The sequence below is a fragment of the Danio rerio genome, chromosome 10 (genome assembly GCF_049306965.1).
Source record: "Danio rerio strain Tuebingen ecotype United States chromosome 10, GRCz12tu, whole genome shotgun sequence".
Classification (NCBI taxonomy): Eukaryota; Metazoa; Chordata; class Actinopteri; order Cypriniformes; family Danionidae; genus Danio; species Danio rerio.
In genome coordinates this window covers 28,062,501-28,078,154 of record NC_133185.1, presented here as the reverse complement: position 1 = coordinate 28,078,154, position 15,654 = coordinate 28,062,501, and the positions used below count along the sequence as shown (strand labels likewise).

Here is a 15,654-nt window from a genome sequence, read left to right as displayed (position 1 = left end):
TTCCTATTTTGGTTCTAGCCCCAAGTTAACACACCTGAACCAGCTAATCAAGCTCGTTCTTGGTATACTCAAAACTTCCGGGCAGGTGTGTTGAAGAAAGTTGGAGCTAAACTATGCAAGACACTGGCCCATGAGTTTAGGCACCCCTGCACTAACCCTAACCCTAATCTAACAGTCTACTTATAATCTAATGAGAATTAGTTGGCATGTTGATGCAATGTAACTTAAATTCAACAAAATGAGTTAAAAGAACCATCAAAATAAAGTGATACCAATATCTTTATTTGTATTTCAAAGATGAATGAAGTGAAATGAGTCTCAGACTTTTGGAACAAAATCAGAGTTGAAAATGAACAACAGAATGATTTTTTAGACAGAACAGAATTTTTAGTTGAACTAATTTTTTTAAATATAATTTAAACACTCAAAAATGAACATTTTGTGATGTGATTAATTTATCAATCCCAGCTTTCCAAGTGTAATTTGTGTTTTAAAAAATGTCTTGAGAAAATAACAAGCCATGACAAATCACATAAAATTTATACAATCTACTTTTATGTTTGTTTGTTTTTGGAAGCTTGACAGATGCTGTTGTGGAGAAATGTCAGGATCCTTCAAAATTCTGTTGCTTTACCTGATAAAAATAGCATGAAACTGTTTGGAATGACACAAGGATGAGTAAATAATGACAAAACGTCCATATTACAATGAACTCTTCTTTTAAGGCCATTAATGCAAATGCTTATTCACTCTTCAGTCTCTTGCCAAGATTCCTTTTCTCCAGTTGGGTGCAATGTTTTCTGAAAATCAGACTGTTTATTTGTTTCATTGTTTGCGGAGTTGTTGAACACTTCAGTTCAAAACTAAAAGGCCACAGTAATTTGCAGCGCAGCAAAACCAATATGTACAAACAAACCAACCGAGCGTTTCTCTCCGAGTCAGCTGTTCGCCGAGGACGTCATTCACCTATTATCGGTGTCCATGGAGACAGAGTTTAGAAGAAAGTCTCTCGGCAAAGAGGACACGTGGATTTGTTGCTAGACGTGAACCATTTATACTGTGGAATGAAAGGAAATGGAAACAAGCGGTCAGTGAGGAACGAGAAGCGCTTGAGAACATTCAAGGCTGCGTGTTTTTGCTGATACTGAAACATCTGCAGAATTAAAGCAATAAATGGAGAAAGACTGTATAGGGGAAATGATTCAATTTCAAGTGCACCGGTGACCTTCTACAGGGCTTTGATATCAGTATGAACATTACAATTGAGTCTGATTACTGTGTGAATTCAGCTGAATATTCTGAATTACAGAAGCAGAATGAGTTTCATGTTCACTTTAACCGATGTATGTTCCTAAAACATCAAGACTGATCTGTTTTACAAACATTCATCTAAAAATAAGAACGATGGCAGAGCATGATATTGTGTGTGTGTGTGTGTGTGTGTGTGTGTGTGTGTGTGTGTGTGTGTGTGTGGCACTCACTAGACAGGCGGAGTGGAACTTCTTTTTGCAGGTACGGCAAGCTTTCTTTGGCAGCGAGTAATTGGATCCATGAATGACAGAGAAGCAGATCATACAGTCCTCCACCCCCTCAAAACGCTTGTCAACATTGTTCTTCCACAGCGACAGACCCTCCAGTATACTACCATTCTAGCAAACACAAGCACATTGCCTCAATTAGTTTGGACATTTTCAGTTGTTCTTCATACTTTAAGAATATATTGCAATTTATTCATTATCTATTATTCAAATGCTTGAAATACATAAGCTGATATGTTTAGTTTATGGGGACATTTGTTGATTTTTGTCCACCTATTTATTAGCGATGGTTTGTGCTGTTTTGTATTGGACTGTTTTAAGTTATTATTACGCGGTTGCCTTTGGCGACAAGTAAGAAAGATGGAGCAGCAGTTTTCTACTGGAGTTTTATGCTTATTCTGCAGGAGCATTCAGCAAACATTTGAAACTTTATTGAAAACAGAGTCAATTATTGGGCCGACTGATTCTGAAGATTACTGATACTACACTTACATTAATCAAAAATCACACAGGGAATTTAGCTCTACCCTCAGTTATTTTATCTTCAACTGATGAAGCAAACATTTATAATGGTTTTAAAAAGTGTTCAGGAAATTCTAGACGAATATAAACGTGGGGAAATTTTTAAAAAATAATTTCAAAGTATTATTATTTTAACAAAAATACATATTTTAATAACAGATTTGACATTTCATATTTCAAAAATAATGTTAATTATGCTCTAATTACTGTTATTAATAAAAATGACTGGCTGAAAGTATAAATGGTTGCACTTTATTTTACAATATGTTCTTGCATGCCTTGTATATCCTTTACATTATGTTCTTACCTGAGAAAGTGTTTGGTATAAAAAAGAATATATCTATAGGGGTCAAGGTTATGTTTAATGGTATGTTCCAGTTTAACACCTAGATATTATCCATTTATTATATATAATAATTTGCACAAAGTATATACATGTAAAACTGGACTGTAAATGAAATTATTTGTTGCAAGGACAAAAAAAAGTTAGAATAATGTGAATTTTCTCAAATACCTGGTTTGATTTTCTGCTTTTTTTCTGTAGACTATTAAAAAAATTAAAGGGGCTAATAATACTGACCTTAAAATGTTTTTAAAAAAAATTTAAACTGCTTTAATTCTAGCAGAAATAGAACCAATAAGACTTTCTCCAGAAGAAAAAATATAATCAGACATACTGTGAAAATGTCCTTGCTTTGTTAAACATCATTTGGGAAATATTTAAAAAAGAAACAAAAATTCAGTGGGGGTCTAATAATTTCTGACCTTAACTGTATCTGCTGCTGCTTTCAGTAGTATGGCTATACATGTCATGTAAAATAGCATTCAAACTCACATTATTAGCATTTAACACTGAATAAAAGACACAGGTGTACTTGAGGTCATCACTGATAAAGTTTTCTGTTGTTCAGCTGCAAAAAAATAGAAGTCGTTTCTAAAATATAAATTCCAGGTATTGGTTGGGACAACAACTCCTTTTAATATGAAAATATTACTTCTATGGGGAGCCGTTGCTTCTATTTAGAACAGGATTTAAATCAGCCTTTAGGCTCGATAGTTAGGCACACTCCTGTTGGTCCTTAATCTTCGATGACGTGTTTTGATCCAGGAATGCAATACCTAGTTCACCACTGGGTGTCAAACTTACATGCTTTACCTTTAAATGGATCACTGTTTTAATTTTGCAAATTACCTGAGAGCATTTCTATTGGTTGTACCTGGTGAGTAAGGTATGTGCTAAGCTGCAGCATCCAATTGCGCCACTGCTGCACAGCCACGCCCACTCTCCGCCCACTGTCCACTAAGATGGAGCCCAGAGGATAGTTCTGCGGCAGCTGAATCACCAGCTCAATGAAAACATCCTCCACAGAGTACGTCGCTATCACCTCCCGCGTGGCTGAACGCGCTTTCACCTGATGAAGACAACACACGTCAGATCACAGCACACTTGAACACATAGCACTTCTGAAACCCTGAACTCACCGTCATGTTCTCAAAGGTCACGGTGCTGGACTGCACTGAGCTGATCTCCTGTGCAGACAAAATGCCGCTGACGTACTTGCTGGTGAATTTATCCACTATGCTGAAGATGCGTTTCTCTTGGCTGTTCCACCACAGACGCACCATTGCGGGCAGGTCTTTTAACGCACCGTAGTAGACAGAGCAGGCCAGATGAGAAACCTCAAACTGTAGATTTTCAGTTTCTACAAAAGACACACCATCAAATATAGATGTCAGATATCAGAGAAATAGGGTACTTCATTGGTGGTGTAAAATAAATGAAAGGGATAGTTCACCCAAATGTTTTCTGTTGAAAGCAAGAGAAGATATTTTGAAGAAAGCTGAAAGCCTGTATCCACTGACCCCCAGTCACCCGTAGGAAAAATAAATATTGTGAAAACCAATAGGTTTTCAGCTTTCTTCAAAATATATCAAATATCAAAAAAAATCAAAATATCTTCTCAGTTCCACAGAAGAAAGAAACTCAAAAGTTTGAAACATTTAACGTTGAGTAAATGCTGTCAGGAATTTAGCAATTTCAGTAATTCGTATAATATTTTATCTGCAGGGCCCGGTTTTTCAAAAGTAATCCACTAGGATTTTGGATAAGGGATTGGATCAAATCTTGAAAATGGGTTTTTCAAAAGGAAAACCGGATTACCTAATCGGATTAGATCACGTAATCTAATCTTGGTTTTGATCTGGATCAAACCTTTAGTTTGGATTTTTCAGACCTTTTTTGTAGGATTTGGATCACTTTGATCCAAAAAACCTGGATTAAACTGATCCTATTAGAAGGGTGGATTTAGCGTGGATTTCATGCAAAAAATGTAATAAAAACTTAAAAATTGTATTAAATAATACTATTTTTGGATCACACAGTATCTTACGAGATATACTATTGATTTATAAGGTTTTAATTTTATTTGTTCATCTGTCAGGCTATAGTGATTATTGGCTTTAATGTATTTAGCCTTTCAGTATAGGCCTACAGCAAAATAGAAAGAGTTTGGCCTCATAAAATAATCCCCCAAACAGCTGTCAAAATTTACCAAAACAATACATTTTATTCTGTCAATAATTGATATATATATTCATCACAATGGAAAATATTTTTGTTTTTAGAATATGTATTAGTGATGCATGCAATAATTACAGAATAACCAAAAAAAAAAAAAAATGCAAAGAATGGCAATCACTGATTTTAGAAATCTCTTTCAACAATTGCAAAAAGAGACTGAAAGGGCAGAAGCACAGCTTCACCTGGCAGAGAACAACTGACTCGGACCAAACTGCATCAAACCAAGACCAGACTCGAGATCCGCCTCCTAAAGGCTGCGCTCAGACAAGCTGCTCTTTCTTATTTACATCTATATTTGAAACTTATTATAAATATCCTCAATGTACAGTGTTGTAGGTCTCAGATGAGCGGACTGCTGGAAGAGGATGGGTTGGGGTTTTTCTTGTTTTTATTATTTATTATTTTATTATTTATAAAATTTTCTTAGTTTTCATTTCAAATAAAAATAAAGTTTTATTGACCCCACACTGGCTATTCTAGTTGTTGCTCTTCACACAGGCATATCTATTTATATACATTGTGATTGAGCACTGGTAATCCAGATTTAGTGATCCTGAAAAGTTCCTATCCGGATCAGATTGATCCAATCTGATGTTGCTTTGAAAAACTGGCTCAAAAAGTAAGCTGGATTACGTGATCACGGATCGCAAAAACAGGATTACTAAATCCGGATCAATTTTATCCGGATTAAACCTTTTAAAAAACCGGGCCCTGGAGAAATTTGTTTTATTTCAGCTAGAATAAAATAATTTTAATTAAAAAATTGATAAAAAACATTTTAAGGTCAATATTATTAGCCCTCTTAAGCAATATTTTTTTTTTGATTATCTACAGCTGTGGTCCTCCACCTTTTTGACACCGTGGACCGCTCAACAATTTTTCCGAAGCCCGGGGAGGGAGAGGGGCAGGCTGCTAGGTGACCATTAACCATTTTCTCAAAGGATGACAAGTGACAAAGTATTGCTGCATCTCTGATACAAGTTCATTCATTCATTCATTTTCTTGTCGGCTTAGTCCCTTTATTAATCTGGGGTCGCCAAAGCGAAATGAACCGCCAACTTATCCAGCAATTTTTTACGCAGCAGATTCATTCACACACACACACACTCATCCACTACGGACAATTTAGCCTACCCAATTCACCTGTACCGCATGTCTTTGGACTGTGGGGGAAACCGGAGCACCCGGAGGAAACCCACGCGAACGCAGGGAGAACATGCAAACTCCACACAGAAACGCCAACTGAGCCGAGGCTCGAACCAGCAACCCAGCGACCTTCTTGCTGTGAGGCGAATGTGCTACCCACTGCGTCGCCCTGATAGAAGTTTTATAAATGAAAAAAATTTCAAAGCACTGCAGTGTTTGTCTGAGATAATTAGTATACCAAAATGTGCATTTTCCATACAAAATGTGAAGCTGATCGTCAGTTCTTGTCACCCGACATAACTGTTTTCAACTGGAAGCATGTTGTACGGTTCCTCCATTGGTAAAATGAGCTTTGCACACGGAAAAGATGTGATATGTGAATGGCCGCCGCTATTTCAAATCTCCTGTAGTTGATCTCGTAGTTGGTCGAGAATATGGTCACTTTTCGAAATAAAAGATTTTTCAGAATAAAAGATAGTTTAGACTCGGAAGATATATAAAACTAAAATAATTTATGATTTCTGGTGTGTCCCGGTACCAACTGATCAACGAACTGGTGCTGAGAAATCTCCTCAGGTCATTGGATAATTCTGCATTCAGACGTTAATATCTAAACACATCTTTACATAAGTTCAGTATTGTTGTTGCAGATTAAATATTTTCCAGTGGGCTAGATATTAATTAACATCTTTACCTAAGCCTCTTCAATTTTACGGTTGGTCTCGTGCATCCATCATGTTTGTAGTTTATTTTCACTTTTCATCCACGTTTGTAGTTCTAATCGAATTCAAGTCCAACTCACAATATACTGTGGGTAATATCAGCGGTTAGAGTATGGACCGTTCTACAATTAAAATTTTTACTGGAAATAGTAAACCATCCGGGAAACTTTGGCATAGTCTTTTCAACATACTACGATTTAGGAGATACTAATGGATAATATGCAAATTAACTTGCCTAATTCCTCTAATTAACCTAGTTAAGCCCTTTAAATGTACTTTAAGCTGCATACTAGTATCTTGAAAACTATCTAGTAAAATATTATGTACTGTCATCATGGCAAAGATAAAAGATATCCATTATTAGAAATTAATTACCAAAAACTATTATGTTTAGAAATGTGTTGAAAAAAATATTGTTTGCCAAAAACAGAAACTGGTGAAAGCAACATACAGGGAGGCTAATAAATGAGGAGGGCTAATAATTCAGACTTCAACTGTATATTTCTCATTTATATCTAGTTTAAATTAAACAAAAAAATAAAACAATTAAAACAAAAATGAAAGTAAATATTAATTATAATTAACTAAAACTAATAAATTATCATGTTAATATGTTTCAACCTAGTAAATATTTTAATGAGTGAATAAAAGCTTGTTCCAGACATTAATAAACACTGTAATCGTGTATTATATATTATGAGATGCACAGTTACAAATGATCTCTTCAACATACTTCCAGGAGAGAGAGACAAACTCTCGGTGAAGAAGGTTTTGGGCGCTGCTGACTGTCCCGGCATTGACGGACTCTCTGGCATCAGACGAAACAGATGGAGCAGGAGTTTATGAAGAGAACGGCTCTTCTTTAAATGCAGAGAGTACTGAGCTCGCAGCTGAAAACACACAAAAACACAGACATTTTCACATTGCTAAAGACTTTTCATCTTGCTTGCACTACAAATATGTTGTGTGGCCTTTCTTCACATTCACTCAGGGTCAGAAAGGTCTGAAGAGATGAAAACCATGACATTATGACTCAATAATTGTTTCGTGGGACGGACACGTTTGACACATCATTTAACCTGGAGAATGCCTCTGCTGCAAGGCTTTCAGAAAGGTCGAGGCGATGATTGATGGCTTTCTTGAGCACTCTGACTGATATTTCACTCACATGAGAAGAAGAAGCCTTGAAAAAGGCGAGGAGGAGTTTCCAGGACAGAAGGTATCCCAGAATGCAGCAGTGCTCCATGCTGAGCGGCTGCACTACTGCAAACTCGCCCACTTGTACAGCACCTAGAATATTCTCCAGCAGCTCTTCTGTGGTGGAAAGGATGCTCATCAATGCTGCCGGAGGAGACCTGGAGGGAAGTGAATAGGCTAAGATATAAAACATGACCAATTATAAGTAAATAAATAAAGTAAAAAAATAAAAAACAAAGAACTGCACATATTACATGATGTTTGCCATTTCTATACTGTAATATAATTAATTAGTTATGCATATTACAATAATTAATTACAAAAATCATGTATATTATATTACTTAAACAAATAACTGCAAAATGACAACCCTGTAAATCCCTGTGTTACATTTCATGATAATATTTTATTCAAATTATTAATTTTATTATTTTTCCTTTTCATTAAATGTACATAACCTTATTCTATATCCGTTACATAATATTAACTCAAAACTAAATTTAATTTATTTAAAATTAATTAAAAATCATTAATGCATAGCAGTACAATTATCTTAAAAATAAAAACGAATAAACAAAAAAAAAACTAAATAATAACAATTAAAAATATATAAATAAATACTCAATTAAAAGCTAAAAATAACTGTAAAAAGTAGTAAAAATATGGGGGAATGGAAGGATGACAAAATATTAAAAACAGCAGAAACCTTAATTAATGGATGAATCGAAATATGAATTCAACCAGTATCCATTTAGATAAAATACTTTTGGAGGCTGAAGATAAATAAATAAATAAATAAATAAGCTTAAAATAAATAACAACATTACGAATGAATGTATGCGTGTACACATGTATGTGTGTATGTATATATAGACCTGTCACAATAAACAATATATTGACTTGCCACACAACAAATGGACATGACCTCAAAAATCTAACTAAGGATCTGAAAATCCTTGTAGTAAACTCATGTGCATGTTGTTTCAAGAAAGCAACCAATCATTTGGGATGAGTTTTATTTTAATTTGTTTATATTAATTTATTCTACATTTGATTGATTATCAGTTAATGATTTGATTATTATCTGTCATTTAATTATGTTTTTATATGTTAATATTAATATTTTCCTATTATTTAAAATTTAATTTTTTTTCATATTATTATAACCTTATGATTGTGTGAATTCAAGCAACACTTGTTTTCATGAGTAAAAGATTAGAGAATGTATCCACTTCAAGGTCTGTATTGTCTCTGGACAATGTTGTGAAGCAGTAATTTTCCATTGCTGTTGCTTGTGGTCTTATTACACTTGTTGGATTTATCCTGGTCAGACGAAGTCTGAGCATTGAATCATACACAACTAAGATTATTCAATAAACTCTGCTCTTCCTTTATCATCATGACTTTGTCTCCTGCTTCTGCTCCTGTCTACCTTTCTCAGTCAACTCTTACATAGATAGGAGATTGTTAATTGTTCAATATTGGTTAACAGATTTGGGTATTGGGTGTCTCTGCTGGCTTGTTGTCTGGATACCCAGAGACAAAGACATTTTCTAACAGGATCTGGCATTTGGGGCTAGATTTTATTTATCTAGCATGGAGACTGTGTTCTAACAACCTCAATCATTTTTGGTCAAGCAATGTATATTGCCCATACATAAAAACAAATTCTAGCATTTTAGCTTATTGCACAGAGCCTCTCTATCTCTATTGGAGGTATCGGTGTCAGCATAGTTAAAAAAAAAAACACTATACTATTTAATACAGATTACTATAGTATATAGCAATCATCTGGGTGTCTGACAACTGAAAATAGCAGATATCGCAGCCTCTTTTACTTTTTTTTGATAACCTTCATTATAATGTATTTATATAGGATTCCAATGCCAAATTATTCAATTGTTTAACTGATTATAATTCAATTAAATATTCTTAAGAATAAACTTATATTGTCATTCTGGCATTATATAATGAGTGGCATAAATGGTCTAAAAATGACGATAATATGGTTTATCATGCAACACAAAATAGACATTGTGGCAGGCCTATGAATGTATGCGTGTCTGTTTAGCTAGATAGTTGGAAAGACAGATTCTTGGGGGCCTCAAAACATGTCACTGTGTATCTTACAAGCACGGTTCTTCTCCATCCTCATCCTCAGATTTAGCGCTGGCACTTTCACTGTCGCTCTCTGGCAACAAAGGCATCACCCTGTAAAACACAAACACATCAGTCCCATTTCTCCAGAGACGATCTGACGTCAGCACTGAGATGCTTGTAATGGACACAGCATTACAACAGCAGCAGCACACAGCAGATCTCAGCCAACCCGAGGAATATAAAACCATTTCCCTCCCAGAGGCTCATGCTCTCAATGAAGCATATTTAATAAACCCAAAGCGGAACGCATTGTGGATTAAACTTCTTCCGTACAATATGACCTTAAGGCTATGCAAAAAAAAAAAAAAAAAACTGGCCGTCCCTTGGAGTATTCGTTTCAATTACATTTACAATTATGTTCTCGACAGACACTTTCCCACCAAAGCAACTTACAGGAAAGTCCATTATAGTGTTTCTGCAGACGTTGCAAAACAGGTAGAAAACAAAGATAATGTCTAGGTGGTGAGACACATGCTGACTCCTTAATGCACAATTCTGCACTTAGCGTTTTAGTTTTCCCCTAAAGTTAATTATAACGTTAAACAAGTTTCCTTGAACAGCAAACAGACGTAATTTAGTTCAACGTGACAATTTTATACCCTCTCCTAAACTCTTTAATATTAAATAGGCTGTTTTTGATACTGTACCTTTAAGGAGTATGATCACGTTAAAGGGATCATTTACGAATCAAGCTAAATATTGGTGGCTTTCTGTTTTTGAGGAGAAGATTAAAGAAGATCAAGCTTGAGTTGTAACCTTGAAAATTTATCAACTGAAAAATCAACAGCTGGATAAACCTAGGCACAGTTAGATTAAAGACAGTTCAGTACAAATCATGATAAAAAACAGGCCAATCAGGACAAAACACCAACTGTTACGTTACACATAGGATTAATAATATGCACGGCCCAGACTCTGTTTGTTTGGTCACAATGTTTTATAGGGAGATTTTAGCAATGATAATTTTTCTTTTTTTTAAAGCTTATCCACATTTGTAATAAACACGCACTGTATGTGGGACTTTTATTTTGAAAACGAGAGAGCTTTCTGTGATACAGGCAGTCATGCATCTTATCTGTTTTCAGCTTGTCATCATGCAAAATGCAGGATATAAAGATTAAATATGTATTCAGCGTCATTCCAAAATATAGGATAAGATCTGTTTAAGTGTATCTTCCAGTAATTTAATGTATATTGCAGTATTTGTCAACTATTTTTAATGAAACAACAAACACATGTAAAAAGCTTAATATAAGTGCTTAATATATGTTTATGAATCAGTCAACTCGTACTACATTCCATTCTTGAGTGAAAGAACAGTAATAAACATTATGAAACATTATTTTAATATTTACAAAATATAGTCAAAGGCTTTTCATTTTAGAGGTTATTCCTCTGTTCATAAATAAGCATATAAAACCATTTCAGGAGAATGTTTGATAAATATTACCTTATTAAACAGTGATTTAACATTTTGAATCAATGCACCACTGGCACCTTTAAATGTAATAATGCTGTAATTAATGTTCAGTTTCATGCATCAGGACTCAAGAGTCCTTGGTATTCATTTTGTTTTGAAAGTAAGAGTGTTTTTGTTTCTTTGTTTGTTTTAACTTTCAATATACCAGTAGCCGTTGACTTGAATTTTATGAATCAGTAAGGAACTAATTTTCAGCTAAAAAGTTTCTTTAACGTCCTGCTAAATAATAAAACACACAAAAAACACCAACATCTTGGATGGCCTGCAATTGCACAAATAACAAAACAAAATTGTCTTTTCTGTTCCTTCCAAAAGAAACAAGTAAATATGTCATATATTTTATAGAACTAAATGTATTATTTTTAAATAAATACAATTAATACATTTGTAACACTCATATGTATAAAACAATTTAATAACTGATGAAGACTTTTGTTTTGTTTGTTTGTGTTGTTTTAGAACTCGACAAATCAGTAATTTTGAGCAAATCTGTCAAACAAATAATTCAGAGTCAAAAATGTTATAAACAGTTCCTTGTTGCCACTTATTGGGGTGTAACAAAGACACTGATACAAATTTAAAGAGATAGTTCACCCAAAAATGAAAGTTTTCTCACTATTTACTGTCACTGTGTTCACAAGTGGTTCTAAACCCTCTTTTTTCCCAGCATTCTTCAATACATATGCCTTTGCAATTAACAGAAGAAAGGACCTCAAACAGGTTTGAAACAAGTGGATAGTGAATAACTGATGAAAAATTTTGAATTTTTGGGTGAACTATCCCTTTAAATTGAAGTGTGGTAACTTTCAAAATTTTACTGCTTCTCAGTACTTAGAATAATTAAACTTTTTGAAACAGCAAATGCAGATGCAAATGCAGATTTGAATGCGCCACTGTTATTATACCAATGACGGATGTTGTAATGTAATGAGATCGCATGAAAGTTTAAAACAAGAGGGCAATCTTACGATAAATAAATCATGCAGCTTTTAGAAAGTTTAGATTTCAAACAACATGCAATAGGCAAGCGAAGTTGACATGTTAGCTTTTTGAACCTAAATAACCTTATTAACAGTATATCTTGCAGTATATGATGGATTTAAGCATATATATTGTGAAGATATAGTGAGAGGTAAAGGGTCTGTACTTGTTCAGGATGTGGTAGACGGCGAGCTGCAGTGGTCGGGCTCTGAAGAGCAGCAGGGGTGAGAGGCTGTTCAGAAGGGTCTGCAGGGGCTCAGACAGGCTACTCTTCTGGTCGGCTACAAAGCGAGGAGGGAGTTTATTCTGAGTGAGCAGCTCCACAGGGATGTAGGTGAGAGCCTCCCCCACCGCCCTCAACACTGGTAGGGGGAACATAGGGTCATCTGGATCTGGAAAGTCCACTGAGAAAAGTTTGACATTTTAGTAGCCTGTTAACCACCAGAAATCAGGTTTCTGTTAGATAGAATGGTGTAAAAAAAATATTTTTATTTTTCAATAGTAAGAATGAGTCACAATGCCTACTGGCTGACAAGACAACAGGCACTGACATCATTTCTCTCTCTCAGTAGCTATTGTTAAACTATTGTTACTGTAATAAAATCAGATAATTTGTTAACTATAATGTATAACTATATATGGTCAAATAATGTTTCAGAAGTTTTATTATTATAATCACACATTAAATTGTCTTTTAATGTACTCTACAGAGATTATCTTTAAAGGTCAGATCTGATTTATTCTGAGACATATTTTTGTTTTAGGTTTACATTGACACATTTTATCCATTTCATACTGTTTTTCAGCGTTTTTGTGCATATATTTGTATTTTTGTCTGATTAATAATACATTTACTGATTTGAAAAATTATTATATTTATCAAATCCATTGTGAAGCTTTGAAATGTGAAAAACTCAATAGCAAATGAGAGCTGAAGCCTAAAGAAATATTTACACTAAAATCCTGCACAACTTTTATTTTATTTAAATTTGTTTTTATGTTTTTTATTTATTAATTTTTGTGTTTATTTATTTATTTAAGTTTTTTTATTCAATTTTATTTAAATTTGTTTTTTATTTATGTTTTTTATTTAGTTATTATTTTTTTTATTGAATTTTCATTTATTTTACTAAAAGTTGTTTTTATTTTTTTATTTAATAAAATTTTTTACTTTAACTTTTACAGCTTTTACAGTTTAAAATTCCCTATTCAGGGATCAAAGAGGAAATGCAAATTTCTTCATGACAGCGATAGTTGTAAAATTTGTAGATTTTTATTACCAACCCCTGTAAATAAATAAATAATACATAGGTACATATTTTAATGTTTTTTTATTGTTTTTTAAATAAATATAATTAGTACACTTTATTCATAACCCTGGCAAATTCTTACATTTTTGCAAATTCTTTTTTTTTTTTTTTACTAATGTAAATAAAGGTGAGAAATATATTTTTTCCACAATGACACCTCTTGCACATCGTCTTATCTTTTAGGAGAAGCCAGAGTCATTTCCTGTCCAAAAAAAAACAAAACTTGCTGGTTGAATAAAATAAATTTTAAATCCAAATTTGCCAGGGGTATATTCATTTCACGCTTGACTGTATATATAAAGATAAAACATATTTTAATAAAATGTATAACATTTTTGGTATACTTTATATCTGGATATATTTTTAAAAAATATATATTTTAACAAATTAGAAACTCTGTTGAACATTTTAGGATTTTAAAGTATTAAATGTCATACCAATCCCAAACTACTGTATAGTACTAAATATAAGTCTAAGGATCTTGTAATGCCAACTCACTGGGGATCTTAATAAGCAGCGGGAGCAGAAGGTTGTGAATCCCCTCCTGAAAGAACTCCTTCCACTCGGAGCTCAGTTCTGCTGGAAGCTGCTCCAACACACCAGCAGGGGGCGATGTGAAAAACTCACTCAGCCTAACAATCAGCTCACAGTTTGTGCATACAAACAGCTGCACCCAAGGATTCCAGAACACAGCGCTGTTTTCACTGGCAGTCTGAGGAAAAGACAATCCAGCATGACTCTTGAGTAGAAACAACATTAACTGAGAGTGTCAGCTGTATGCTGCGAGGTTCTCGAAGTAGGGCTGATTACTTATATTTAGAAACTACAGAAATTACATTAGTTTTTTTTTTTTTCAAAATATAGTTCTGTAACTTACAATATCTGAGACCTTACAACATCATTTAAGAAGGTGAAGAAGAAGAAAAGCAGCTTACAATTGAAATGTATTCATATTTATGAGTTCTTTTTTAATTGTGGCTATTGGAGTCCAAAGTCATTTTTTCTTTCATCTTTTCATTATTGTTTTAATAATGCATCCTTTATTATCATGGATCACAACTTATAGGTTAAATTATGAACTCATACAAATATATAGTTATATAGACAATGTATCTTTCCATCATGTTTTTTGTGTAATCCAAATACTTTATTGCAATTTTATTTAGGTAATATTTCATTTATTTGATTTATGAAAGCCCCAATTAGCTTATTTTTAACATTAATATTGTGATAATTTTGTTTCTGTACCACAATTTGCTTTAAAATGAACTGAAATAAATTCCCCCAGCCACGTAAGGTACAGAAAACGATGTCACTTTCCCTTCATAATAAGCTTTAATAAGTGCTTTCGCTTAAGACAATATTTTCATATGAAAAGGTTTAAAGCAAGAGCTATTTTGCAAATCAACAAATATTTTACTATAAATTCTAAAGGAAACTAAATTTAACACTGATCACAGTGGTTTATTTAATCAGACCCCTAGTTTTTCGCGATTCTGCGATCGCTGAATCCAACAAAAAAAATCAACAAGTCACACATTTTTGCGATCCTGCAAAATTATTAATTAAATGCAAAATAGGCGCAAAAAAAAAACGTGAATAGTCTCATAAAACATCCAAACCATATAATCATATTATATTTATTTCAGTTTGCTATTAATTGTTTTACATGACTTACAGACATTACACATGCAGTGCATGTGATGTATTTGAGTGTTTCTCGAAAAATGACATCTCACCCACGCCCTCACAATTCAAACATTACATGATAGTGGGTGAGATTTTTGCAGCCTGTGCAGCAAGCAGACGCAGATGAAGCGCGAGTGATTTACATGTGAAGTCAATGCAAAGAGTGGATTAGAAATCCAGTGGCGTGAATTGGACATTTTATGCATTTGACGTGTTTCAGACTGCAAACGAAAGTTGGAGCAATCATCTAACAAACGGAGTAATGAAACAGACTGAAAAACAAGTAGCTTACGATGATGGAGGTTAGTACAAGGACGATGACCGCTAG

The 15,654-nt window shown here is 33.8% G+C and overlaps 1 protein-coding gene across 3 annotated transcripts in view; it reads right to left on the bottom strand.

Annotated features, from left to right (window-relative positions):
* Positions 1-533: 533 nt before the first annotated feature.
* Positions 534-15,654, bottom strand: part of ltn1 (listerin E3 ubiquitin protein ligase 1) — a 39,434-nt gene continuing 24,313 nt past the window's right edge. For all 3 annotated transcript variants that reach the window (XM_073914694.1, XM_073914693.1, XM_001340364.8), the window contains exons 22-30: positions 14,136-14,349; positions 12,494-12,731; positions 9,837-9,917; positions 7,678-7,864; positions 7,243-7,399; positions 3,543-3,763; positions 3,278-3,472; positions 1,482-1,649; positions 534-1,057 (exon numbers count right to left, since the gene is read on the bottom strand). In XM_073914694.1, the coding sequence (XP_073770795.1) occupies positions 995-1,057; positions 1,482-1,649; positions 3,278-3,472; positions 3,543-3,763; positions 7,243-7,399; positions 7,678-7,864; positions 9,837-9,917; positions 12,494-12,731; positions 14,136-14,349 (1,524 nt within the window). In that variant the 3' untranslated portion in view covers positions 534-994. The remainder of the gene's footprint in view (positions 1,058-1,481; positions 1,650-3,277; positions 3,473-3,542; positions 3,764-7,242; positions 7,400-7,677; positions 7,865-9,836; positions 9,918-12,493; positions 12,732-14,135; positions 14,350-15,654) is intronic.